This window comes from Carcharhinus amblyrhynchos, chromosome 32, assembly GCF_965287045.1.
Source record: "Carcharhinus amblyrhynchos chromosome 32, sCarAmb.v2.hapA, whole genome shotgun sequence".
NCBI classification, from domain to species: domain Eukaryota; kingdom Metazoa; phylum Chordata; class Chondrichthyes; order Carcharhiniformes; family Carcharhinidae; genus Carcharhinus; species Carcharhinus amblyrhynchos.
The window spans coordinates 23,294,645-23,321,568 of record NC_137355.1 but is presented as its reverse complement, the minus strand read 5'-3'; the positions used below and the strand labels follow the sequence as shown (position 1 = coordinate 23,321,568).

Here is a 26,924-nt window from a genome sequence, read left to right as displayed (position 1 = left end):
AATGTATTGGAATTCTATGAGGATGTGACTAGTGCGGTGGATAGAGGGGAACCGGTGGATGTGGTGTTTCTCGATTTTCAGAAGGCATTTGATAAGGTGCCGCACAAAAGGTTGCTTCTGAAGGTTAGGGGGCATGGAGTTGGCAGTAAGGTGTTAACATGGATAGAGGATTGATTGTCTAATAGGAGGCAGAGAGTTGGTATCAATGGGTGCTATTCGGCCTAAGCGGAGTGACCAGGGTCTGGGCCTGAGTGGAGTGACCAGGGACTGAGACTGAGCAGAGTGACTGGGGGCTGGGCCTGAGCGGAGTGACCAGGGTCTGGGCCTGAGTGGAGTGACCAGGGACTGAGACTGAGCAGAGTGACTGGGGGCTGGGCCTGAGCGGAGTGACCAGGGTCTGGGCCTGAGTGGAGTGACCAGGGACTGAGACTGAGCAGAGTGACTGGGGGCTGGGCCTGAGCGGAGTGACCAGGGACTGAGACTGAGCGGAGTGACCGGGGGCTGGGCCTGAGTGGAGTGACTAGGGACTGAGACTGAGCGGAGTGACCAGGGACTGAGACTGAGCGGAGTGACCGGGGGCTGGGCCTGAGCGGAGTGACCAGGCACTGAGACTGAGCGGAGTGACCGGGGGCTGGGCCTGAGCGGAGTGACCAGGGACTGAGACTGAGCAGAGTGACTGGGGGCAGGGACTGAGCGGAGTGACCGGGGATGGGACTGTGCTGAGTGACCGGGGGCTGGGACTGAGCGGAGTGACCGGGGGCTGGGACTGAGCAGAGTGACCGGGGGCAGGGACTGAGCGGAGTGACCGGGGGCTGGGACTGTGCTGAGTGACCGGGGGCAGGGACTGAGTGGAGTGACCAGGGGCTGGGACTGTGCGGAATGACCGGGGGCTGGGACTGTGCTGAGTGACCGGGGGCAGGGACTGAGTGGAGTGACCAGGGGCTGGGACTGTGCGGAGTGACCGGGGGCTGGGACTGTGCGGAGTGACCGGGAGTTGGAACTGTGCAGAGTGACCGGGGGCTGGGACTGAGCGGAGTGACCGGGGGCTGGGACTGAGCAGAGTGACCAGGGACTGAGCAGAGTGACCGGGGGCTGGGACTGTGCGGTGTGACCGGGAGTTGGAACTGTGCAGAGTGACCGGGGGCAGGGACTGAGCGGAGTGACCGGGGGCTGGGACTGAGCAGAGTGACCGGGGGGGGGGGCTGGGACTGTGCGGTGTGACCGGGAGTTGGAACTGTGCAGAGTGACCGGGGGCAGGGACTGAGCGGAGTGACCGGGGGCTGGGACTGTGTGGAGTGACCGGGGGGGGCTGGGACTGTGCGGAGTGACCGGGGGGGGCTAGGACTGTGCGGAGTGACCGGGGGGGGGGCTGGGACTGTGCGGTGTGACCGGGAGTTGGAACTGTGCAGAGTGACCGGGGGCAGGAACTGAGTGGAGTGACCGGGGGCTGGGACTGTGTGGAGTGACCGGGGGGGGCTGGGACTGTGCGGAGTGACCGGGGGGGGCTGGGACTGTGCGGAGTGACCGGGGGGGGGCTGGGACTGTGCGGAGTGACCGGGGGGGGGGCTGGGACTGAGCAGAGTGACCGGGGGGGGGGCTGGGACTGAGCAGAGTGACCGGGGGGGGGCTGGGACTGTGCGGTGTGACCGGGAGTTGGAACTGTGCAGAGTGACCGGGGGCAGGGACTGAGTGGAGTGACCGGGGGCTGGGACTGTGTAGAGTGACCGGGGGGGGCTGGGACTGTGCGGAGTGACCGGGGGGGGCTGGGACTGTGCGGAGTGACCGGGGGGGGCTGGGACTGTGCGGAGTGACCTAGGGGGCAGGGACTGAGTGGAGTGACCGGGGGGGCTGGGACTGTGTGGAGTGACCAGGGGGGGCTGGGACTGTGCGGAGTGACCTGGAGGGCTGGGACTGTGCGGAGTGACCAGGGGGGCAGGGACTGAGTGGAGTGACCGGGGGCTGGGACTGAGTGGAGTGACCGGGGGGGGCTGGGACTCTGCGGAGTGACCGGGGGGGGCTGGGACTGAGCGGAGTGACTGGGGGGGGCGCTGGAACTGTGTGGAATGACCAGGGGCAGGGACTGAGCTGAGTGATCAGGGGCAGGGACTGAGCAGAGTGACCAGGGGCAGGAACTGAGCAGAGTGACCAAGGGCTGGGACTGAGCGGAGTGACCAGGGGCAGGGACTGAGCAGAGTGACCAAGGGCTGGGACTGAGCGGAGTGACCAGGGGCTGGGACTGAGTGGAGTGACCGGGGGTTGGGACTGAGCAGAGTGACCGGGGCTGGGACTGAGCAGAGTGACCGGGGGCTGGGACTGAGCGGAGTGACCAGGGGCAGGGACTGAGCGGAGTGACCGGGGGCAGGGACTGAGCTGAGTGACCAGGGGCAGGGACTGAGCGGAGTGACCAGGGGCTGGGACTGAGCGGAGTGACCGGGGGCTGGGACTGAGCGGAGTGACCGGGGGCTGGGACTGAGCGGAGTGACCCGGGGCTGGGACTGAGCGGAGTGACCGGGGGTTGGGCCTGAGCGGAGTGACCGGGGCTGGGACTGAGCAGAGTGACCGGGGGCTGCGACTGAGCAGAGTGACCGGGGGCTGGGACTGAGCGGAGTGACCAGGGGTTGGGACTGAGCAGAGTGACCGGGGCTGGGACTGAGCGGAGTGACCGGGGGCTGGGACTGAGCTGAGTGACCAGGGGCAGGGACTGAGCGGAGTGACCGGGGGCAGGGACTGAGCTGAGTGACCAGGGGCAGGGACTGAGCGGAGTGACCGGGGGCTGGGACTGAGCGGAGTGACCGGGGGCTGGGACTGAGCGGAGTGACCGGCGGCTGGGACTGAGCGGAGTGACCGGGGGCTGGGACTGAGCGGAGTGACCGGGGGCTGGGACTGAGCAGAGTGACCGGCGGCTGGGACTGAGTGGAGTGACTGGGGGGGGGGCTGGGACTGAGCGGAGTGACCGGGGGTTGGGACTGAGCAGAGTGACCGGCGGCTGGGACTGAGCAGAGTGACCGGCGGCTGGGACTGAGCAGAGTGACCGGGGGCTGGGACCGAGCTGAGTGACCAGGGGCTGGGACTGAGCGGCGTGACCGGGGGCTGGGACTGAGCGGAGTGACCGGGGGCTGGGACTGAGCAGAGTGACCGGCGGCTGGGACTGAGCAGAGTGACCGGGGGCTGGGACTGAGCTGAGTGACCAGGGGCTGGGACTGAGCGGAGTGACCGGGGGCTGGGACTGAGCGGAGTGACCGGGGGCTGGGACTGAGCGGAGTGACCGGGGGCTGGGACTGAGCAGAGTGACCGGCGGCTGGGACTGAGCAGAGTGACCGGGGGCTGGGACTGAGCTGAGTGACCAGGGGCTGGGACTGAGCGGAGTGACCGGGGGCTGGGACTGAGCGGAGTGACCGGGGGCCGGGACTGAGCGGAGTGACCGGGGGCTGGGACTGAGCGGAGTGACCGGGGGGACTGGGACTGTGCAGAGTGACCAGGGACTGAGGCTGAGCAGAGTGACTGGGGGGACTGGGACTGTGCAGAGTGACCAGGGACTGAGGCTGAGCAGAGTGACTGGGGGGACTGGGACTGTGCAGAGTGACCGGGGGGACTGGGACTGTGCAGAGTGACCAGGGACTGAGGCTGAGCAGACTGACCGGGGGGACTGGGACTGTGCAGAGTGACCGGGGACTGGGACTGTGTGGAGTGACTGGGGGCTGGGACTGAGCAGAGTGGCCGGAGTGGGGGGCTGGGACCCTGTGCAGTGACTGGCAGTTGGGGCTGCATTGTGTTCTGGGCGCCACAATTTAATAAGAATGTGAAGAAATTGGAGAAAATATGGAAAAGGATATGGGCCAGATGTGGGCAATTGGGATTAGCTTAGAGGTTTTGTTTCAGCTCAGGCAGACTTTGAAATGGATATCAGCAATGCAGCATAAAACTATGCAATCAGGAATAATTTGATATATCTTTGTTCTTTGTTTAAAAACAAAGGGTGGCGTGGACAAGTTGGGCCAAAGGGCCTGTTTCCATGCTGTAAACCTGTATGACTCAAAAATGTCTAAAATATTCACTAGATAGTTTCCAGTGATGGTGACCTGTTATGAAGATAGATTTGAGAAGTTGGGACTGTTGTTGCTGGAGGAAGAGTGAGCGGAGATTTAATATTTAGAATGGGGTCTGGATGATTCCCACACAATCAGGCACAGATTTAAGATCGTTATGTTTGACCATTTGCTCATCTAGTTAAAAATCCTGAAGTGCCTCAGACAGTGAATTGGTGTGAAGTGCCGTACCTATTGCGGCGTAAATGGAAACTGCAGCCATTCTGTTCAGAGAACCATCCTACAATGCAGTGCCCAAGTAACCTGTTTTTCAATTTGGGTTTGAGTTAGGGAAGGAATGTTGACCAGGACTTTAGGGGAGATTCCTGTTCTTCAATTAATATCAAGGAATCATTAATATTCACACAAATGGCAGACATGCCTTGAATTAATATCTCTTACTGCACCACAACCCCCTCTGGGTATCACAGCTGAGATTGTGTCTTCAGTTCCTGCATTGGAGGGTTCCACACACAGTTGTTGTGCAGACTGATTGTTCAATGATAATTTAACATTTCAGAGAAGGGATGTGTTTCTCAAGATCAAAATAGTGTTTTATTAATTATCTTAGCAAATGATTAGAGGACAGAAGCAAACTGGACATGCAGAGCCTTTAGAAAATAGCGAGATTTGAGAATACATCTCCCCCCTCCTCCCCCCCAACACACACACGCAGGATACTGGGAATGTGGAAACAAGCTACTGGGAAGAAAGGTCATTCAGGATGGACCTATGCCATTGAGAAGTCTTGGTAATTGGTACATGTTAAGAAGCCTCGTACAAAAATGTAAAAGCAATGGCCATTACAGAGATATGGTTAGATCAGAGACAGGAATGGTTGTTGGCAGTTCTGGGGTATAGATATTTCAGTAAGAGTAGGGAAGGTGGTAAAAGAGGTGGAGGAGAGCGTTGTTAATCAAGGATAGTTTAACAGCTGCTGAAAGGCATTTCGAGGGCGATCTGCCTACTAATATGGGTTGAAGTTAGAAATAGGAAAGGATCGGTCATGTTAGGAGTTTTCTATAGGCCCACAAATAGTAATAGAGATGTGGAGGAGGAAACGGCAAAGCAGATTATGGACAGGTGTGGAGGTCACAGGGTAGTTATCATGGGTGACTTTAACTTTCCAAATATTGATTGGAACCTTTATAGATCGAATAGTTCAATGGGGCAGTTTTTGTACAGTGTGTGCAGGAGAGTTTCCTGACACAATATGTGTATAAACGGACAAGATGTGGGGCCACATTGGACTTGTTACTGGGTAATGAACCAGGCCAAGTGTTAGATTTGTTTGTGGGAGAGCACTTTGGAGATAGTGACCACAATTCAATATCTTTCATTATTGCAATGGAGAGGGATAGGGTCACATGGTAGGGCAAGGTTTATAATTGGGGCAGGGGTAATAATGATGCGATTAGGCAAGAATTAGGGAGCATAAGATGGGAACAGAAACTGTCAGGTAAAGGCACAAATGAAAAGTGGAGCTTGTTCAAGGAACAAATACTGCGTGTCCTTGATAGGTATGTCCCTGTCAGGCAGGGAGGAAATGGCTGAGTGAGGGAACCATGGTTCACAAAGGAGGTTGAATGTCTTGTCAAGAGGAAAAAGGAAATAAAAGGAAGGATGAGAAAACAAGGTTCCGTTGGGTTGCTTGAGGGTTATAAGGTAGCTAGGGAAAAAAAAAGTAAAAAAAAAAGTATTTCTACTTCTAAAAAGTAGAACCGACAAGGTGGTCATCTCTGGGCTACTGCCTGAACCGTGTGCAGATGGGCGTAGGGTTGACAGGATTAAGGAAGTGAATGGGTGGCTCAGGGATTGGTGTGGGAGGAATGGGTTTGAATTTATGGGGCATTGGCACCAGTATTGGGGTAGGTGGGACCTGTTCGGGAGGGATGGGGTTGGTCTGAACCGTGCTGGGACCAGAGTGCTGGCGAATCGAGTAAAGAGGACTGTAGACAGGGCTTTAAACTAATTAGGGGGGGGGAGGGTGTGAGGGTAGGTGACCTTACGACGTCTAAAGTTAAGGAGAGTGTACATGTAAGGGAAGAGGCCGAGGATGTCCCAATAATAGAGGGAGTAGGGGGCGTGAGTATAGTTGGTGGCGTTGCGGAAAATAGGGTCCAGGTGAAGGCTGGGATGAAAAGCACTTTATCTGAATGCACGAAGCATTCGGAATAAAGTGGATGAGCTGATGGCGCAGATCGACACAAATGGATACGATCTGGTTGCCATTACAGAGACGTGGCTGCAGGGTGACAGGGACTGGGAGCTGAATGTACAGGGCTATCAAGTGTTTAGGAAGGATAGACAGGAGGGAAAAGGGGGGGGCGTAGCTCTGCTGATTAAGGATAGCATCACGGTGGTAGCAAGGGATGATATTGGAGCCAAGGAGCAGAGGGTGGAATCGTTGTGGGTGGAGATTAGGAACAGCAAAGGGAGGAAGACGCTCGTGGGTGTCGTCTATAGGCCCCCAAATGATGATCTGGAGATGGGGCGGGCTGTTAACGCGCAAATAAGTGCGGCGTGCAGGAATGGGACGGCCGTAGTTATGGGGGATTTCAATCTGCATATTGATTGGTCGACCCATGTTGGACGTGGGGGGCTCGAGGAAGAGTTCTTGGAATGCTGCCGGGATAGTTTCCTCGAACAGTGTGTGTTGGAGCCGACAAGGGAGCGAGCTATCTTGGATCTGGTGCTATGTAATGAAGCGGGTAGAATTAGGGACCTTGTGGTGAAGGATCCTCTTGGGGAGAGTGATCATTGTATGGTGGAGTTTCTGGTGCAGATGGAGGACGACAAAGTGGGTTCCCGGACACGCGTCCTCTGTTTGAATAGAGGGGAGTACGGTAGGATGAGAGAAGAATTGGCGAATGTGGACTGGGAGAGCGCGTTGGAGGGAGGGTCTGTTGAGGAGCAGTGGAGGATCTTTAAGGAGATCTTTCTTGGTGCTCAACGGAAATTTATTCCGATGGTCAAAAAGGATAGTAAGAGGAGAGGTAATAAGCCGTGGATAACAAAGGAGGTGAAGGAAAGTGTTAAACTAAAAGCGGAGGAATTTAGAGTAGCTAAGAGTAGTGGGCGAGAAGAGGATTGGGAGAGGTTTAAATGTCAACAAAGATTGACAAAGGACTGGACTGGACAAAGGACTGTGCCAGAGGACTGGAGAGTGGCGAATGTTGTTCCTCTCTTCAAGAAAAGAAATGGAATGACCCTGGTAATTATAGGTCGGTTAGTCTTATTTCGGTGGTCGGTAAGTTAATGGAAAGGGTCCTGAGGGATAGGATTTATGATCATTTGGAAAGATGCAGCTTAATCCAGGATAGTCAGCACGGTTTCGTGAGGGATGGGTCTTGCCTCACAAATCTGATTGAATTCTTTGAGGAGGTAACTAAGTCTGTAGATGAAGGTAGAGCAGTTGATGTCGTATACATGGATTTTAGCAAGGTGTTTGATAAGGTTCCCCATGGTTGGCTCATGAAGAAAATAAGGAGGTGTGGGATAGAAGGAAATTTGGCCAATTGGATAAGTAACTGACTCTCTCACAGAAGACAGAGGGTGGTGGTGGAAGGAAAATTTTCAGATTGGAGACGAGTTACCAGCGGTGTACCACAGGGGTCAGTGCTGGGTCCTCTGCTATTTGTGATTTTTATCAATGACTTGGAAGAGGGGGCTGAAGGGTGGGTCAGTAAATTTACTGATGACACCAAGATTGGTGAAGTAGTGGATGAGGTGGAGGGCTCTTGCAGGCTGCAAAGAGACATTGATAGGATACAGAGCTGGGCCAAAAAGTGGCAGATGGACTTTAACACTGATAAATGTGAGGTGATTCATTTTGGTAGGACAAACTTGAATGCGGATTACAGGGTCAACTGCTGGGTTCTGAGGAACGTGGAGGAACGGAGAGATCTTGGGGTTCATATCCACAGATCTCTGAAGGTTGCCACTCAAGTGGATAGAGCCGTGAAGAAGGCTTATAGTGTGTTAGCGTTTATTAACGGGGGTTTGAGTTTAAGAGCCATGGGTGTTATGCTGCAACTATACCGGACGTTGGTGAGACCACATTTGGAATATTGTGTTCAGTTCTGGTCACCTCACAATGAGAAGGATGTGGAAGCATTGGAGAGAGTGCAGGGGAGATTTACCAGGATGCTGCCTGGTTTGGAGGGTAGATCTTATGAGGAAAGAACAAAGAACAACACAGCCCGGGAAACAGGCCCTTTGGCCCAATGAGCCCGTGCCACCATTTTAACATTATGAGTGCCCTCCTCTACCCATGACCTTTGTCTACACCTATTGGGGAAGATTGAGGAAAGACTAATTTAGGGACAATTTGTTACACCAATCAGTCTAAGAGCACGTTTTTTGGGATGTGGGAGGAAACCGGAGCACCCGGAGAAAACCCAGGCAATCATGGGGAGAATGTGCAAACTCCCGCAGACACTGGCCACATCCATGTATCTGCACAGCAAACAGTGATAGTCACTGAGCTGTTGTGGTGCCCATTAGCTGGTCCTGTTTAAGCGTACACAAACGACGTGAAGCACTAGGCAACTCTCGAAGCAACATCCAAGAGCAGCCCTCACACGAGGGAGCTGGGGCTTTTCTCTTTAGAGCAGAGGAGAATGAGAGGTGACTTAATAGAAGTTTATAAGATGAAGAGACGAATTGATAGAGTGGACGCTGGGAGACTATTTCCTTGGTTGGATGTAGCTGTTACTGAGGGCATAACTATAAGGTTCATAGAACATAGACCACTACAGCACAAACAGGCCCTTCGGCCCACAAGTTGCACCGATCATATCCATACCTACCAGGCCATTAAACTATCTGTAACTCCCAATCCCATTAGATCCCATGTACCCATCCAGAAATCTTTTAAAAGACCCTAGTGAGTTCACCTCCACCACCGACGGCAGCCGATTCCATTCACTCACCACCCTCTGAGTGAAAAACTTACCCCTGACATCTCCCCTGTATTTCCTTCCCAGCACCTTAAACCTGTGTCCTCTCGTAGCGACCATTTCAGCCCTGGGAAATAGCCTCCGAGAATCCACCCTATCTATTCCTCTTAACATTTTATAAACCTCTATCAGGTCGCCTCTCAACCTTCGTCTCTCCAGGGAGAACAGTCCCAGCTCCCTCAACCTAACTTCATAAGGCATGCCTCCCAATCCAGGCCTTGTAAATCTCCTCTGCACCCTCTCAATAGCTTCCACATCCTTCCTGTAGTGAGGCGACCAGAACTGCGCACAGTACTCCAAGTGAGGTCTGACAAGGGTCTTATAAAGTTGCAGCATTACCTCCCGACTCCTAAACTCAATCCCTCAATTAATGAAGGCCAGTACACCATACGCCTTCTTGACCACATCCTCCACCTGCGAGGCCGATTTAAGAGTCCTGTGGACCCGGACCCCAAGATCCTTCTGCTCTTCAACCCAGCTAAGACTCCTACCCTTGATATTGCACTCCTGCATCTTGCTGGTCCTGCCAAAATGGACCACTACACATTTATCCGCGTTGAAGTCCATCTGCCACTTCTCTACCCAGTCTCGCATCCTATCTATGTCACACTGCAACTTCTGATATCCCTCCAGACTATCCACAACACCACCGACCTTCGTATCGTCGGCGAACTTACCAACCCATCCCTCCACTTCCTCATCCAGGTCATTTATGAAAATGACAAACAGCAAGGGTCCTAGAACAGATCCCTGGGGCACTCCACTGGTGATCGACCTCCATGCAGAAAAAGACCCATCCACAACCACTCTCTGCCTTCTGCAGGCAAGCCAGTTCTGGATCCACAAGGCCAAAGCCCCTTAGATCCCATGCCCTTGCACCTTCTCAAGAAGTCTTGCATGGTGGACCTTATCAAACGCCTTGCTGAAGTCCATGTACACCACATCCACCGCTCTCCCTTCGTCAATGTGTTCAGTCACATTTTCAAAGAACTCAACTAGGCTTGTAAGGCACGAACTGCCCTTGACAAAGCTGTGCTGACTATTTCTGATCATTCTAATCTTCTCTAAATGCTCATAATCTTGTCCCTCAGAATCCTCTCCATCAGCTTACCAACCACTGAGGTCAGACTCACCAGTCAGTAATTTCCTGGGCGATCCCTGTTCCCTTTCTTGAAAATAGGAACCACATCTGCAATCCTCCAATCTTCTGGAACCTCTCCCATCTCCATCGACGATGCAAAGATCATCGCCAGGGGCTCTGCAATCACTTCCCTCACCTCCCAGATGGGAGATATAGGAGGGATGTCCGAAGTAGATTCTTTACCCAGAGTGGTTGGGGTGTGGAATGGACTGCCTGCTGTGATAGTGGAGTCGGACACTTTAGGAACTTTCAAGCGGTTATTGGATAGGCTCATGGAGTACACCAGAATGATAGGGAGTGGGATAGTTTGATGTTGGATTCGGACATAGCTTGGCACAATATTGAGGGCCAAAGGGCCTGTACTATGCTGTACAATGATTGATTTTTATTTGCGGTGAGGAAGTTAGTGTTCCTTCCGGTTAGGAATCAGCAGGTACTGTTGGAGGGAACAGTAGACAAAGGAAGATTAGTCAGATGGACTTTGAATGGAACAAGATTGAATAACTGTTCTCACTGCACACTTGAGAATCTGACTCAATGGCTTGGCAGGGGTATATACTTACTGTGTGAGATGCAGTCCACAGCTCCACTGTATGTGTTTAACTCTCAATCAGATAGATTGTGATAGATAGTGGCCACCTCAGTCTAACGCAGCATCTCCAAATCATGGCTACCACTTACATCTGAGGCACAGAGTGAAATACACCATTGGCATAAGAGGTCAGTACATCACAAATATGGATGTGTTGGTCAACGAAAAGCTGGAGTTTGAAGTTTATTTATTAGTATCACATGCAGGCTTACATTGTGAAGTTACTGTGAAAAATGTGATGACCCCTCTAGGAATGCATTTACTCACAGCTGACAACGCTACTCAGAGTTACAAGAATTAAAGGCTAATTCAATGCAGAAGCAATTGAGGACATGGAGTAACCAGTTAGGACCATAGAGTGTGGAGTGCTGCGAGGTGAATCCACAGTTCCCATAGAATCCCTACAGTGCAGAAGGGTGCTATTCAGCCCATCAATTCTGCACCGACTCTTCAACAAAGTATCCTACCCAGGCCCTATCCCCAAAAGCCCACATACTTATCCCGCTAATCCCCCTATTACACACATTCAGGGTCACTAAGAGGCAATTTAGCATGGCTAAACAACCTAACCTGCACATCTTTGGACCATGGGAGGAAACTGGAGCACCCAGAGGAAATCCACACCTTAACATAGAAATTAGAAGCAGGAGTATGCTTTTGGCCCTTCAAGTCTGCTCCGCCATTCATTTTGATCATGGCTGATCATTGAATTCAATATCCTGATTCCCTCCTTCCCCAAATCCCTTGATCTCTTTAGCCCCAAGAGATATAACTAATTTCTTCTTGGAATCAGATGTTTTGGCCTTAGCTATGTTCTATGGTAGTCAATTCTACACATTCACCACCTCTGGGGGAAGAAATTTCTCCTTACCTCAGTTTTAAAATGTTTACCCTTTATCTTCAAACAACGACCCCTGGTTCTGGACTCCCCACCATCGGGAACATTCTTTCTGAATCTACCCTGTCTAATCCTGTTAAAATTTTATAAGTTTCTGTGAGATCCCCTCTCACTCTTCTAAACTCCAGTGAATATAATCCTAACTGACTTCGTCTCCCCTCATATGACAAACCTGCCATCCCAGGAATCAGCCTGGTAAACCTTCACTGTACTCCGTCTATAACAAGAACATCATCCTTCCTCAGATAAGGACCCCCAAACTGCACACAATTCTCCATATGTGGCCTCACCAACACCCTATACAACTGCAGCAAAACATCCTGCATAGGGGAGACATGGCAAACTCCACACAGACCCAAGGCCAGAATTGAACCTGGGTCTGTGGCGCTGTGAGGCAGCAGTGCTAACCACTGTGCTACCATGCCACCCACTAGTTGCAAGCTCTACCGACTGAGCTACCCAGGCCTGATCTCAGAGATCGGAATCTTCATCAGAGATATGTCATCTCTCAAAGAGGTTCAAATATACAAACTAGGAGCAGGAGGAGGCCATTTGGCCCCTCGGGCCTGGTCAGCCATTCAATAAAATCATGGCTGAGCTGATTGTAATCTTAACTTCCTCCTCGCTTAACAAGAATTATCTGCATCTGCCTTAAAAATAGTCATTATAAAAAATAAAAACATCTGACAGTTTTATGCTTTCTACCCACAGATTACTTTCTTCATGCTGCTTTCAGCTGTGTGTGTGATGCTGAACCTGGCTGGCTCTATCCTTTCCTGTCAGAATGCTCAGATGGTGGCCTCCCTGGAGGAATGTCAGCTGGTATGTCAGTGTGAACCCAGTGCCCATTTTATATTTGTATGTGAAGCACTGGGGTCAGATTAATTATCTTGCCAAGACATGGTGGCACCAGGTGGCAAGGTACTGGGTGAACTTTAGTACATCACCACGATGGCAGTTCTTTACTCTGAAACTCAATGGAACGTTGGACCCTTAGAGGATGAGAGGGGGGACTTAGTGGTAGGGGATGGGGAAATGGCTGAGGCCTTGAATAACTTTTTTGTTTTGGTCTTCACGGAGGAGGACGTGAATAATTTGCTGGGTGTTAGCGATGGAAAGATGGTAGGACTGGAGGGCCTGAATGACATTACTGTTACTAGAGAGGAGGTGCTCGAAAGACTGGAGGGACTGATTGTGGACAAGTCTCCAGGACCGGATGGAATGCATCCAAGGGTTCTGAAAGAAATGGCGGAGGTGATAGTGGATGCCTTGGTGGTTATTTTCCAAACGTCGCTGGATTCCAGGGAAGTGCCGGAAGATTGGAAAACGGCTAATGTTACACCGTTGTTTAAGAAGGGTGGCAGGCAAAAGGCAAGGAATTATAGGCCAGTTAGTTTAACGTCTGTTGTAGGTAAAATGTTAGAATCCGTCATCAAGGAGAAAATAGCGAGGCATCTTGAGGAGAATTGTTTGATAGAGCAGACGCAGCACGGTTTTGTTAAGGGGAAGTCGTGTCTGACGAATTTATTGGAGTTCTGTGAGGATGTGTCTAGGGCGGTGGATAGAGGAGAGCCAGTGGATGTGGTGTTTCTTGATTTTCAGAAGGCGTTTGACAAGGTGCCTCACAAGAGGTTATTGCAGAAGGTCAGGGGACAGGGAGTTGGGGGTAGGGTGTTAGCGTGGATAGAGGATTGGCTGTCAAATAGGAGGCAGAGAGTGGGGGTCAATGGGTGCTATTCGGATTGGCAGTTGGTGACTAGTGGAGTGCCCCAGGGGTCGGTGCTGGGGCCTCAGCTATTTACCATTTATATAGATGATCTGGAGGAGGGAACCGAGTGTATGGTGTCGAAATTTGCTGATGACACCAAGATTGGTGGAACGGCAAATTGTGCAGAGGGTGTGGAGAGACTGCAGAAGGATCTAGATAGGCTGGGCGAATGGGCCAGGAACTGGCAAATGGAATTTAATGTTGGCAAATGTGAGGTTGTCTACTTTGGTAGGAATAATGGTAGGAAGGACTATTACTTACATGGCGAAAAACTGCAGCATGCGACGGTGCAGAGGGACCTCGGGGTCCTTGTGCATGAGTCGCAAAAACCCAGCCTGCAGCTGCAGCAGGTGGTCAGGAAGGCGAATGGGATGCTGGCCTTCATAGCGAGGGGGATTGAATATAAAAGTAGGGAGGTCTTGCTGCAGCTGTATAGGGCACTGGTGAGGCCGCAGCTGGAGTACTGTGTGCAGTTTTGGGCGCTGCACCTGCGCAAGGATATTTTGGCCTTGGAGGGAGTGCAGAGGAGGTTTACTAGGCTGATACCGGAGTTGAGGGGGTTGAACTATGAGGAGAGGCTGAATAAACTAGGCTTGTACTCATGAGAGTTTAGAAGAATGAGGGGAGATCTCATTGAGACGTATAAGATGATGAATGGGATGGATAGGATAGAGGTGGAGAGGCTCTTCCTGCTCAGAAAGGATAGTAGGACTAGGGGGAACAGCCTCAAGATAAAGGGGAGGCGGTTTAGAACGGAGTTGAGGAGGAACTTCTTCATTCAAAGGGTGGTGAATCTCTGGAATTCTCTGCCCGTTGAAGTGGTGGAGGCTGCCTCACTAAATATTTTTAAGACGCGGGTTGATGGGTTTTTGAGAAGCGAGGGGATTAAGGGTTATGGGGAGAGGGCGGGAATGTGGAACTGAGGCACGACAGATCAGCCATGATCTTATTGAATGGTGGGGCAGGCTCGAAGGGCTGGATGGCCTACTCCTGCTCCTATTTCTTATGTTCTTATGTTCTTATGAATGTAATCAAGGGTAGCTTTAACCATGTTGGACAAAATATGTGACTGGACAGGACAATGGCAAATGCAATGAAACAGAACACAGGCAGGGGTTGTATCATCAATGTGTTGTAGCGGCTCCCTCTGATGGCTGTGTTTTGCTTGGCAGTACAAGTTTGACGGTGATGGGGTGTGTGTTTGCTGCGAGATTCAGGAGCAGGCAAAAGGCTGCAGTACCTTCAGTGAAACACTGAAACTTAACCCTGTCCGAGAGTGCAGCACAGTACGCCTAGCTTTAAAGGTAAGACTCTGCCAAATCCAGCCCGACTCCAAATCCTAGCCCAGAAACTAATCTAACCCAGAATGCAGAATACAACACTGGGCACAGAAATAAAATCAAGAATAGGCTGAAAACACTCTGCCTCTATGGAGGTGAGAAACAGAATTAACTTTGCATCCGATGACCTTTCACCACAACTGAGCTGAACTGATTTGAAGGTGATTGTCTGAAATAGGCGGGTGCTGCCTCACCTGCTACTGTTTTGGGATTTTTGCTTTAGATTTCCACATCCCACAATAATTTGATTTTACACAGAGCACAAAACTTCCGAAATGGATCTTATCAATGTGAGCTTACACAGCAACACTTGGAAACCTCACTCTGTACCCTTCAAATGTTATTCCAGACACTTGGCTAGACATTGAGTTAAATCCCCTTGCATTAGGAACTGACTGAGCAGTGATCAGGCCAGTGGGCCTTAGATTTGTCTAAGCTGCACTGTGTCTGCTATTTTGATCAGAGCTTAATGTCCTGGCCTCTCTCTCCCTACAGGATCTTTTATTCAGCATCTGTGCACTGAATGTTATCTCTACCATTGTATGTGCCCTGGCCACTGCCATGTGCTGTATGCAGATGGTCACCACTGATATTATACAGATGGTAAGTGTCTGTTCAATAACGGAAAGGCAGCATTTCTAACAAACCTGTGTCTATTTACTATATCCACAGGAGTTGCCTCTTTTATTGCCAGTTTTATATAAATAAGTATGCAGACAGAATATTAGGAGGCCCATCCACTATGCACCTGTGAATGGGGCTGAGGGGCTGAATGGCCTACTGGTCCTATTATGATCTTATATTATGATGCCTCCATTTAAAATGTTCTTGTGTAGCTTTAAACAGTAAGCTTTCACATTTGTGTAACATGGCACACACAGTTGCAGGTCTTGTATCAAGGCAGACACAGTAATGTGTTTAGATCACTTTTAATCTCCCTTCTCTCATATCCAATTCACAAACACAAATGGATTTTGAATTCTCTGTACTGCAATTGTGAAGACTCTGCTAGCATGCAACATGACGACAGAGTGAAAAAAAAACTCCCATTTTCAACCTATCTCCAAATCTTGTTTTTTTTTAATCAATTTGTGAGAGTCATTGTCAAAACCAGCATTTATTGCCCATCCCTAATTGGTCGAGAAGGATTTGATTCCCAGCTTCATGACTTACTGGTAGTTTGAAATTGTCAAATTCCTGCTGGGAAACTCCAAACAGTGAATTTTTCTCTGGATCAGCTTTGCATCTTCCTGGTGTTTTATGGAGAATGACTTCTGTGTGGGTGCCTGAATGTAATCAGTGAATGACAGGTTCTATAATGGAGAAACTGCTCTCCGTATAATCTTAATTCCAACATGTCACTCTAGGAGACAGCTCTGTCCCTCTCCATTATCGTGCTGCTTATGTAACCTTCCTGACAGCTTATTCCACAGAGACTGAGAGCTCCAAATCCTGACTGCGTGTCACCCCATGGTACTGACCTGCAACAACCGCTGGATTTTGATGAGTTCATCCCTCCAATTCCACCTCCGCCATATTATCCTCCAGAATACAGCTGTAGCCCAGGAGCCGAGGCCCAGAGGTGAGTCCTTGTTCACTTACATGTCCCTTATTCTGTCAGCTGCGACTCCCTGCTTTTAGTTTTCCCTCCTGTCCTGAAGGTGCTGATTCTCACAGGGGCACAGGCAGAGAATATTATCAGTATTACAGTTCAGCATGACTACTGTCTATAAGGTCTATGTGCCAGCAGCTCTCACCTTTCAGCACAAGGCATCCTGGCTTTTTTTTCTACTCCAAAGATCAGTTTTTTTTCTTATAATCAGTCTTCCATCGCTAGCAAAACCAGCATTTATTGCTTATTCCTAAACTGGCTTACTAGGCACTTCAGAGAGAATTAAGAGTCACCCCATTGGTGTAGGACTGGAGTTAATCTAAGCAAGACCAGGTAAGGACGTAGAAAAATAGAAATCAGAAGCAGGAGTAGTCCATTTGGCAGGTTTCCTTACTTTAAGGGCATTAATGAACCAGATCTGACAATCGACAGCTTTATGCCCATTACATTCCCCCACCCTCACTGACTCACAGCAGCCCAAAGTGTCAATTTCAAAATGCACTTTCTCCCTTTGGGCCTGAGCTGCACCCCATGTGTGACCTTCTTCTGCCCTTTACCCCGACTGCACCTTCCGCCCATCTCATTTTCAATTGATGCCATTCCCTTTCCCCTTGCCCCACCAATATAATCTGATCTTTCAGTTATAGTGTCTCTGGAGTTCTCGCCTAATCCCAGCAATTTTTTTTATATACGTTATGGATGTGGATGTCACTGACAAGGCCACCAGTAAGGGAGTAGCAAGCTGCCTTCTTCATCTGCTGCTATCTATTATAGCGGAGGTGCTGCCTTGGTGCTATTAGGGTGAGAGATCCTGGATTGTAACCCAGCAACAATAAAGGAATGCCAAAAGAGTTCCAAATCAGGATGGTGTGTAACTTGAGATGGTTTTCCCATGTGCCTTGAATCCTTCTAGATCATAGAGATCAAAATTTTGTCAAAGGATGTTTGGCAAATTGCTACATTTCATTTGTAGATGGTACACATTGCTGAAGGCAGAGGGTGTGAATGTTTAAGGTGGTGGAAGTGATGCTTCTTCAGTGTTGTTGGAATTGCACTCATCCAGGCAAGTGAAGAGTATTCTATCAGACTCCTGACTTGTGCCTTGTAAAATGTGAACAGGTTTTGGGGAGTCAGGAGATAAGTTACTCACCACGGATTCCCAGCCTCTGACCTGCTCTTGTAGCCACAGCATTTATCTGGCTAGTCCAGTTCACTTTCTGGTCAGTGTTAACCCTGGCATGTTTATGGTGAGGATACAACAATGCTAATACCTTTGAATGTCAAGGAGAGGTGCTTCGATTCTCTGTTTTTGGTGACAGCCAGTGTCTGGCATTTTGCGGCATGAATGTTTTGTGCCACTTAGTCTAACCCTGAATATTGTCCAGCTCTTTGATGGGAGGTTGATGCACCTCCCATCAACCCCAGCAAGTTGCTTCATGTCCAGTACCTTGTCATCATCAGCTTCTTGTATGATATGTGATGTGAGGAGCCGAATAGAATGCAGGCTGTTATGGGCTCACAACATTTACTGTTATTTTTCAGAGGCCTACACCTAGACTTCCCTCACTCACCCTTCAGTACCATGTACAGTGTGGCCATTAACAGCCCTCGCAGCCTCTACCCTGCAGAACTGCCTCCCCCATATGAAGCTGTGATTGGACAAACTTCCACTAGTCAGGTGAGAGCTTGAAGTGTGATCCCAGCTTGGGCTCTGATGTGAAACTATTTTTCAGCAGCCCAGGGAGCTGACCAAACTGAGATTACAACAATCCCCATTCAAGGAGAATCTTCCTGAGTTGTTGAATTGTACAGTTATAATGAGCCTTTCTGAGAATGCAGACTCACACTCAGAACTAGTTCCATGACACCAATTTCTGTATAATTCCCTTGTTCAAATGTCCAGTATTCAAATATCAAACTGAACAATGAGTGTTAGTCAGATGTTATCGATTTATATCATTCTACTCCATAACGTTAAGTTTGAGGGAAATTAAATCAGTAGAACTTCATAGCAGAAGTTTACTCCAGCTGGTGACAAGGTGGATTAAATCAGAAATCCTTCCTTCCCTGAATGTCTGAGATATTCCCAGTTTAATGAACAGTTAGAAAATGAGGAGTGGATCCTGTGACCTAGACTGGCTCTGTGCTGTTCCTGATCTCGGTTGGGCACTGGATGGTCCTGCGCGAGGAAGAATCGAATTGCTTTTTCTTGGCTATTATCCAACACCCCTCCCACACGAGGGTCATTTCAGGCCAAATACTGTGTCGTTTCAGTAACTTCAACATGCTCTCTGAACACCAGCACTGTGAAGCTTTGATCCAGCATGAAAATCAGATGTGATTTGACTTGCATCGTGTGATGTCAACACTTCAACCTGACTGTGTTGCCAGAGCTGAGGTTTGGAGTGTCATAAAATTATTAATATTAATAGACCAATGGGGGAAGATGCGGAGACTCAACTTCCATACAGAAAAATTCTGTAAGCATCAGATTCCCATGTGGTGATTAGTTTTTGTTCAGCGTGAGCAGGTATATTGAGTTAGTGCCACAACACCCCCTTGTTGAGTGTTCCTGGCAAATCCCAATTGTGCAGCTCAGCGAAGGCAGTGCTGCAACCTGCTGAATATTTGCACCCTCCATATGTCCAAAGCAATGTGGTGAAGGCCAGTGAAGCAGGGCTCCTGAAGTCTGAAATCCTTGAGCTGCGACTGACAACAGCTGATTTTTTTTAACCAGTTTTTCTCCATCCACACCCTCCTCCCCGCCCCACCCAGCCCACCACCTCCCAAACTGACTCCTGCTGGAAGAAGCACGGCCACTAGCTGCTCTGTGACACCTCGTGCATGCAACTGTCGAGAGATTAAATGTTGATAGGCTATCCAGCATTGAGAGGCAGCACAGTCAAGCTTGATCCAGTGAATGATGTTTTTTTGACTCTGCTGTCCCCTAGTGTTGAGCTGTAAAGTGATGAATGGTATTTAGTGTGTGTATCAGTGATGACACTGAAATATCTGTAAAGTTTATTTCTAGGGCAATTCCATGCTGTACATTCAAATCCTTCTCCTTCCTTCTTGCGCATGAGTTGCCTTCCCCCTTCAACAGAACTGAAGTCTAGCCAGGCAGCACTGACTATTCAGTCATCAAACGCGTTTTGCTCAGAGACTCAACATTGTGTTTTATCATTCAGGTGCCTCTACAGAACTCCAGTTCCGCTCTCTGTGACACAAATATCTCAGCAGCCTTCAATACACAAGGTATGAAAGCTGAGAATTGTCTGGTTAATTCTGTTATGGAGCCAATGGATTTTTGGGAAAAAAAGAAACTCCAAGGTATGGAGATTGATTCTAGACCGCTGAACGGAGGATGGATGTGTTAGGAGTTGGGAAAAAAATTGAGGGGAACTAAGATTCGTAGCGGGGAGGGCTGAGGACAAATATAACACTGCTATAAACATTATTTTAAAAATTACTTCTGCATTGACTTATTTCAGAGTGTAATATATAAAAAACTGGAATACTATTGCATTTGTGTGATAGCCACTTTGGAAGTTCAGTAATGTTCTTGCAGATTTCTTACAAATAAAGTATATTTTTGGAAAAAAAAGGTTAAGATCAAGAGTCTGATCAAGCTCAAGATGAGGTGGGGGGGAACAGTGCCTTATCTTATCAGCTTGTATCTTGTTTGTCTCTCTTGTAGGGACCCTGAATTCTATTTGAATTTGGTTTTTGGAACAAGCAAGGAGATGGATTCGGGACTACCTAGCCCACTCTGCGCATTGGCTTTTGTAACTTAAACAATCGACTAAAAAATGTTTTTAAATTATATTTACACTAAAGATAGTGTAGTATTTGAGCAACTATTTTACATCACGTTCCATGTCGTATCTCCTTCTCATCCTGAGTTGGGGTGACTGGCATTGCTTTCAAGATGACCAGGTGGCACCTGTCAATGCTGGACTGCTGTTAACTTATCTCAACCTGGCCCAGAGTTGGCCGCAGTGCCCCAGCCCTGTGAGGACACCATCAGCCAAGGTTCCTGCTCCTGGACTTACTGTATGTGTAGATCAGGAGCAGGTGTGGCTGGAACCCCTCCATGGTTGAATAATTTACTGATGCTGGCTGCCGCAATTCCTGCCAGATGCGTGATTACATGTGCAAGGCACCAGTGGGTTGTGTGCGCTGATCCACAGATCGGAAGGGGGGGTTGGTTTCTTTCTCAGTGTATTTTCAGGTGTAAATGTTTAAATATTCTGCTCCCCTTTTCAGTGCTGGTGGATAATGCCTCGCTGACATTGTGTGAATCTGCTGATGCCCCAGAATGCAATGGCTTATCCAGGGATTGCTGCTCACTTGAAGTTCAGGAATGCATGCAGGCTGCTGACATTGCGATACCCACCACTGCCGCAGATCATGGTCGCACCACCTTGGAGGCTGATACCTGTTGGAAACACAGGACCTATTCAGAGAGTTCCCGGGAGGAAGGGAGCTGCTCACTAGCTCTATCCCAGGGTTCTGTGGACTGGAGAGAGCATAGATTGTCAGAGTGTCCAGTACTGAGAGCAAGCACAGTGAGGAAAAAGCCCCACACACCAGCCCAGGCAAACAGTGCATCTCTCAAACAAATTAAAATGTGCTGTGGAGTCTTCAGGCAGTCCCCTTCTGCAACCATGTCTGACAGAGTCAGGTTATCAATTCAAAGGAAAACCACTGGGAACAGAATAATCCGATCCAGCAGTGATCCTGCCTCCTGCACTTCTACAGGTGAACATCAGAATTGTGTGATTCACACTAATGCCACTCCCATTTCCAGCTGGTGGAATCAGATCTTTGAACAACACCCATAAAGCTTTTCACGTTTGTGGTCATTGCCAAATGATTTTTCCGTGCAGTATTGTAATTATGATTAAATTAAAGCCCCATCAACATGTCTCCATTAACCTGTACTGAATGCAGCAATGAGGCCATTTGGCCCCTTGCGCCTGCTCCACTATTCATGGCTGATTTGATTGTAGCCTCAACTCCATCCCACCAGCACCCAACCATCAAAACCCTGTCTAACTCAGCATTGAACACTGTCAGGGTCCAGCCTCTACTGCTCTCCGGGGGAGAGAATAACAGCAGATTAATGACCCTCTGAGAATATAATCTCCTTAGTATTAAGTGGGCGACTCCTATTTTTAAGCTGTGTCCTCTAGTTCCAGACCGACAAGTTGAATCATTCTCTCAGCATCTACTCATTTCCCCTCAGGATTTTTTAAAATTCATTCATTGGCTGCCCAGCACTTGGTGTCTTTGTTCAAAGGGCAGTTACCGAATTGACTTCGGTAAGATCATCTCTCAATCTTCTAAACTCTAGTGGCTACACGTTCAACCTGTTCATGTTTTCCTAACAAGACAAACTCTTCATCCAGGATCTATTTCCCCTCTTTGCTCTATTATCTCTGAGACCGTTTCCGAAGTCAGTTTTGAAAGTTCCAAATGACACCCAGACAACAGCTTTGTGAGAGAAGGGTTTCCAGATTTCCACCCCGTGGCTGTATAACCATCAGTCGTTAGTTCTTATTTTAAAGTCATTATTCCTTGTCTGGTCACTCCAGTGAGAGGAAATAGTTTGTCCCTACTTGCCGTTATTCGTGTTAAACGCCTCAATCAATTACGAATAAAAATGTGGAGAAATGTAAAGGTGCTGCTGCTTTACTATAGCCATTGTACACAATCACAGTCACAACCAATCCCACAATATAAAACAGTCGACTCACTACCCATCCCCAACATCCTGCCTGTTTCTGCTGCCAGACTGTCACACTCCTAGTTAGATAGAACCCAATTTCCTGCCTGAATCAAAACAAACATCTTGGGTATGCTTGGAACTTTTCTGTTTATAAAATGAAGGATATTGGGGAAACAACATAGTACCAATATCAGACACTCTGACAATATCCTTCTGACAAATGTTATTGTGTATTTAAAAACAGAGTAACATTCACTCTATACTTTTCCAGAAAGCACTTCCTGGGAAGGTACAGCCAAGTTGGATTAGGTATATTTATTAACATCAATTTTTTGACTTCAGTATTGAAGGTGAGAAATGTTATTATTCAGACTTTGTGCATCACCATTCGAGGTATCCAGATGACAGGCTGCACACAATTCAGATAAACGAAACACTCAGCCTGAAGGTCTCTCTCTCGCTCAGATCTTCACCTTGCTTTACATAGAACCCTTATTGAGACATAAGATCCTAGCATAAAACAGCACAGAAGTTGTCATTCGGTCTTTCTCGTTTGTGCTCGCTCTTGGAGCAAGCTGGGATTGTTCTCTTTAGAGCACAGGAGGTTAAGGGAAGATTAATCAAAACTGGACAAATTCATGCAAAGCACTGAAAAGAGTAAATAAGAATAATCTATTTCAGTTTTTCATTTTGGGCTGACATTTCTGCATGCTGGTATTATTCCAGGAAATCTGTAACCTCTCTGAGGTCTTGACATCCTTACTAGGTGTCGGTTGCGGGGGTGGTGGCTTGGGGGGGGGGGCAGGTTGCTGGTGGGCAGCGGTGTTCTAACACTGGGAGAGGTGGGGGCAGCCTGGACAAGGAGGAGGCTTGAAGCGATCATGTCAGCTGCAATTGTGAACCCTGGCCAAAGATATGCGTCCCTAACACCAATGGTAGCATCTGTACTGGAAATGTACTGAACTGTTTGTCCTTTGTTTGGGCAGTGCTCAAAGTGACAGCTCAAGGTGCATGAGAGTAGGTGCTTGTGTGAAGAATCTATCAGCACAGCTGTAGAATGTATCCCTCCCTTGAATTCCATTTCAAATCTCAAATATCTTGATATGGCCATCACTGAGTTGTGGGAGAGGGGCATGCGCCATGTATGCGTCAGTGTCACAATTAATGTGAAACCTTTTATTATGTTAACAATTAGTATATATTTTCAACAGGGGCCGAACTGTCCAAAATATTCTCCTGTCATGGGCAATGACATTATCTTTCTAGATTCTGTCCAGACTGTAACCCAGGCTCAATATGTGCAGGTGAATTGTCTACAAAAAGATCTTGCTTCTGGCCTTCAAGGCTCATTTTACTGACTGTTTGCCCTTGTCCCTCAGCTTCCTATTTCGAGCTTTATCCTGTTGCTTCCAGCCATTTTGCCAAATGTTTCCAGTCGACCAAACAGCAGAGCAACACTGGGAAGGTCGACAGGCAACTAAAGCACCAAGCACTGCAGGAAATCTCCACAGCGCCACCACATTCACTTGTTGACCTGGAAACCTATAAGGACACAAAAATATTGGTAGCTAAATTCTTGCAGCATTCAAATTGCAACCTTGCTCCTGAGGTACAACATGTGGTCAATAACATCAGGTCTGTCATTAAATCAGATGAGCGTCACATGGAAGAAGCTATTTACAGTGCCAACGTAATTGACCAGGTAGGTGACACTCCTGCGTCCAGCGCCAAACTGGGCTGTGCCAGTATCACCTTTTGTGATAATTTTAAACTATATTTCAGCAATTATCTGGAAACATTTGTTGCTTATAGTGGAATCGCTTCAACATAGCGAACTGTTGCTGCTCCCTCTATGGGGTGACATTTCCTCTGGAGTTGCAGCACCCGTATTAAACAGAACCAGATGGAATTGTGGCTGTTAGAATCAATGATGTTCAAGTCACTTTGACATTTTTCCTTATCCTCCCCCAGGTGATGACAAGTTCCCAACATCCAATGAATATGTTGCGATTGCGGTTACAGGAAGACCTACACCTCCAGAGTTGTGGTGATCTCAGCTCCCCATCAGCCTCAGTGCGGACTGTCCGAATGGGCCGCAGATTGGAACAAGAGCGACCACATAGTTTGATAGGTGTGTGCAGAGAGACCATTCTGTGAACCTTGCTGTGGATTGCACTAATAACGGATCGTGGACATGGAAGGAAGGGGCAGATTGGTCAGCACCCAGTGCTCGAGATCAACTTCTCTACATCTGAATGAATACCTGTAGATTCTTTCTCAATATGAATTCTGAAAACTGGATGAAGTTTTCAAATATTGGATGAATCTTTCCCCATTTTCTACAGTGGGACCGGTTCAGCATTTTGATATAAGTATTTATAATTTATTACTGCTGGCCTGTTTGCGATTATGTGGATGAAAATGATTCGGTTTGTGCCTGTGTTACTGAGTAACACCATAACCCCACGGTGATATCTTCCAGCAATCCTATCAGTGTGTTTGCCAATCATCTGAGGACTGCCAACTCACTGAAATGTGTGAGAGCGCAAGACACAACGGGCAGGCTGAAGTTGCTGTTAAACTCTCACCAGCAGTCCTTCAGTTCACACACTGTTCTCTTCAAAGTGCATGTTAAACTTTTGTGCCTGTGATTTTGTTTGTGTGCCAAACTCACAAAGAGTTTAACCAGTCAGCTCCAGGAGGAAAATAAATTAATGGTTGAGATAAACCAGGGAGTTGACCGTAATAGTTAAATTCATCTTCTGCCTTATTGGCCCATGCTCTCTCGTCACATCATCCTTTCATTTGTGAACCTAGAGCTGAGGGCCCGTCCCTGAGTACATGGCAGTCCCCAACAACTGATAACTGTATCCAGAATCACAAGTGGAAGAAACTACCAGCATAGTGATTGTGAGTCATTACTGAGCAACTTGTGTCCAGTATTTATTTGGATAATATTGCTGTTCTACCAAGTTGCAAGATATTAATATATTTTAACATTATAGAGAAGAGAAAATAAATAAAAAATATAAATTGTCCTCCAGATATTCACCTGACAGTGATTAAAGGAAACAGATTCTGATGTGAGGGAACCCAGACCGTGGTTCGGTTTTGGGTGTTCAATGTTCAGCATCATCAAATGATTAGTCCAAGAGCAGAATCCTAGGAAGCTAAAACAGGGGTATCGGAGTTTGACTAAAATATTAAATTAACATTTATTTTTCTGTATTTTTGATTTAAATTGGCTTGAATCCTGTGGATTAAAGATGAACTTTTTGTATATTCCAAAAAATAAATTTGGTGCCATTACCACATTTAGTCTCATGTCTGTGTCTCCACATTTCCCAACCGCCTGAACAAACAGCAGCCTTGTTCTTTTAAAAAAAACGAAATAAGCAGTCTGGATTTTCCCATTGTTTTCTCCAGCGATCCACAGCTGTTCCAACTTTTTATTTCACATTCTGTATTCTAGCTGCAGTTTCATGCAACAGCCAATAAAACATTGATCACGGGATCTGCTGCTGCACCAACTCATCTCCAACTGGAGTAACATGAAGGGAAAATGACAAACTAACATTTAGCCTCTAGTGATAGGGTAGGCATCTCAGGATACAAATACAAAGATTCTAATATTAACAGCTCACTCACCAGCAACATAACACGCGTTGCACAAATACAGGCTAGGCCAGTAACCATCGTCCATCAAAGATAACAGAACTAATCTGTTACATTCCAACTGGGCTAAATACACAAAGAAAACACTAGAAAGTTCAAAGCAGTGAGTATCACTGTGAGCTGGGCTGTCAGAGTATTCCCTGTATACTTGTTACTAATGGTAACAGACTGTGACTCAATGGTCTTTATCTGACATTCAGCACTGGACATTCAAGTATTTATTGCACACCAACATCACATGGAAGTGACATTGTCACTAACATTTGAAAGAACTTGTTTCAAACCTTTATAAAATGCAAAATATTTTGTTATTTCCCAGAATAGGGCAAAGAGCTCTTTGCTCAGTTAAAATGGCAGAGTTCGGAGTGAAGTGACAGAGCGGAAAGACAAACCCAGAGACACTCCAATCTTACACGCACCGCACGCACGCACACGCAGGCATCCAAAGACATACATCCACAGACAAAAACATATAGATATGCACTCAGAGACACAGATGTGTTAACAGATACACAGAGACAGAAACACACTTACACTCCTCACATACACGCACAATCGCACAGACAGACACGCATGCACACACAATATAGGAGGCACTAACACTCTGTCTTCATTTCCAACAATCACCTCTTCACAGCACAAAATCTCCAGTTGTTCTGCTGGAAGTTCCTGTCTAATGAGCAGATGGACCTGTTTCTTCACACAATTAGATGTATAATGGTGTTTCTTGTCCAGTTAGGAGTCTAAACATGGCAGCTGGCATCGTCTTCATGTGGATCTAAGATCATTAAAAATTCAGCAATTAAAAATTTCAACTTTATTAATTGAGTGATGCAGGGGTAGTGGGGTGACAGCTTGAGCAAGGTCATGTGCAGTTTAAACACCAATCTCTGCTCAGGATGATTTGCTGTTGGTTTGGTTCTGAAAAGAATGTTCTTTCACATCATTCAGGATCTTCTACACAAAAGATAAAACTGTCTCCTTCGTACAAAAGTAGTTTTGGATCACTCAGATTAAGTTGTAATGATATTTCTGGTTGCGTGCTGAAGAGGATCCAAAGTTCAACCGCTGTGCATTTAAACAACAGCAAAATGAAGGTGGGGGTGGGTGGGGCTGTTTGA

General features: G+C 47.9%; 2 protein-coding genes across 9 annotated transcripts in view; one reads left to right on the top strand and one right to left on the bottom strand.

Moving 5' to 3' along the window:
• Positions 1-26,276, top strand: part of fam189a1 (family with sequence similarity 189 member A1) — a 77,444-nt gene extending 51,168 nt beyond the window's left edge. For 2 of the 5 annotated variants that reach the window (XM_080215968.1, XM_080215971.1), the window contains exons 3-11: positions 12,389-12,499; positions 14,618-14,749; positions 15,281-15,388; positions 16,207-16,367; positions 17,940-18,075; positions 19,586-19,727; positions 20,664-21,158; positions 23,508-23,830; positions 24,100-26,276. In XM_080215968.1, the coding sequence (XP_080072094.1) occupies positions 12,389-12,499; positions 14,618-14,749; positions 15,281-15,388; positions 16,207-16,367; positions 17,940-18,075; positions 19,586-19,727; positions 20,664-21,158; positions 23,508-23,830; positions 24,100-24,285 (1,794 nt within the window). In that variant the 3' untranslated portion in view covers positions 24,286-26,276. The remainder of the gene's footprint in view (positions 1-12,388; positions 12,500-14,617; positions 14,750-15,280; positions 15,389-16,206; positions 16,368-17,939; positions 18,076-19,585; positions 19,728-20,663; positions 21,159-23,507; positions 23,831-24,099) is intronic. The other 3 variants (XM_080215969.1, XM_080215970.1, XM_080215972.1) reach the window with 3 other exon arrangements.
• A 133-nt stretch (positions 26,277-26,409) lies between these two features.
• apba2b (amyloid beta (A4) precursor protein-binding, family A, member 2b) overlaps positions 26,410-26,924 on the bottom strand; it is a 65,336-nt gene continuing 64,821 nt past the window's right edge. For all 4 annotated transcript variants that reach the window (XM_080215966.1, XM_080215964.1, XM_080215967.1 and 1 more), the window contains one exon: positions 26,410-26,581. In XM_080215966.1, the coding sequence (XP_080072092.1) occupies positions 26,510-26,581 (72 nt within the window). In that variant the 3' untranslated portion in view covers positions 26,410-26,509. The remainder of the gene's footprint in view (positions 26,582-26,924) is intronic.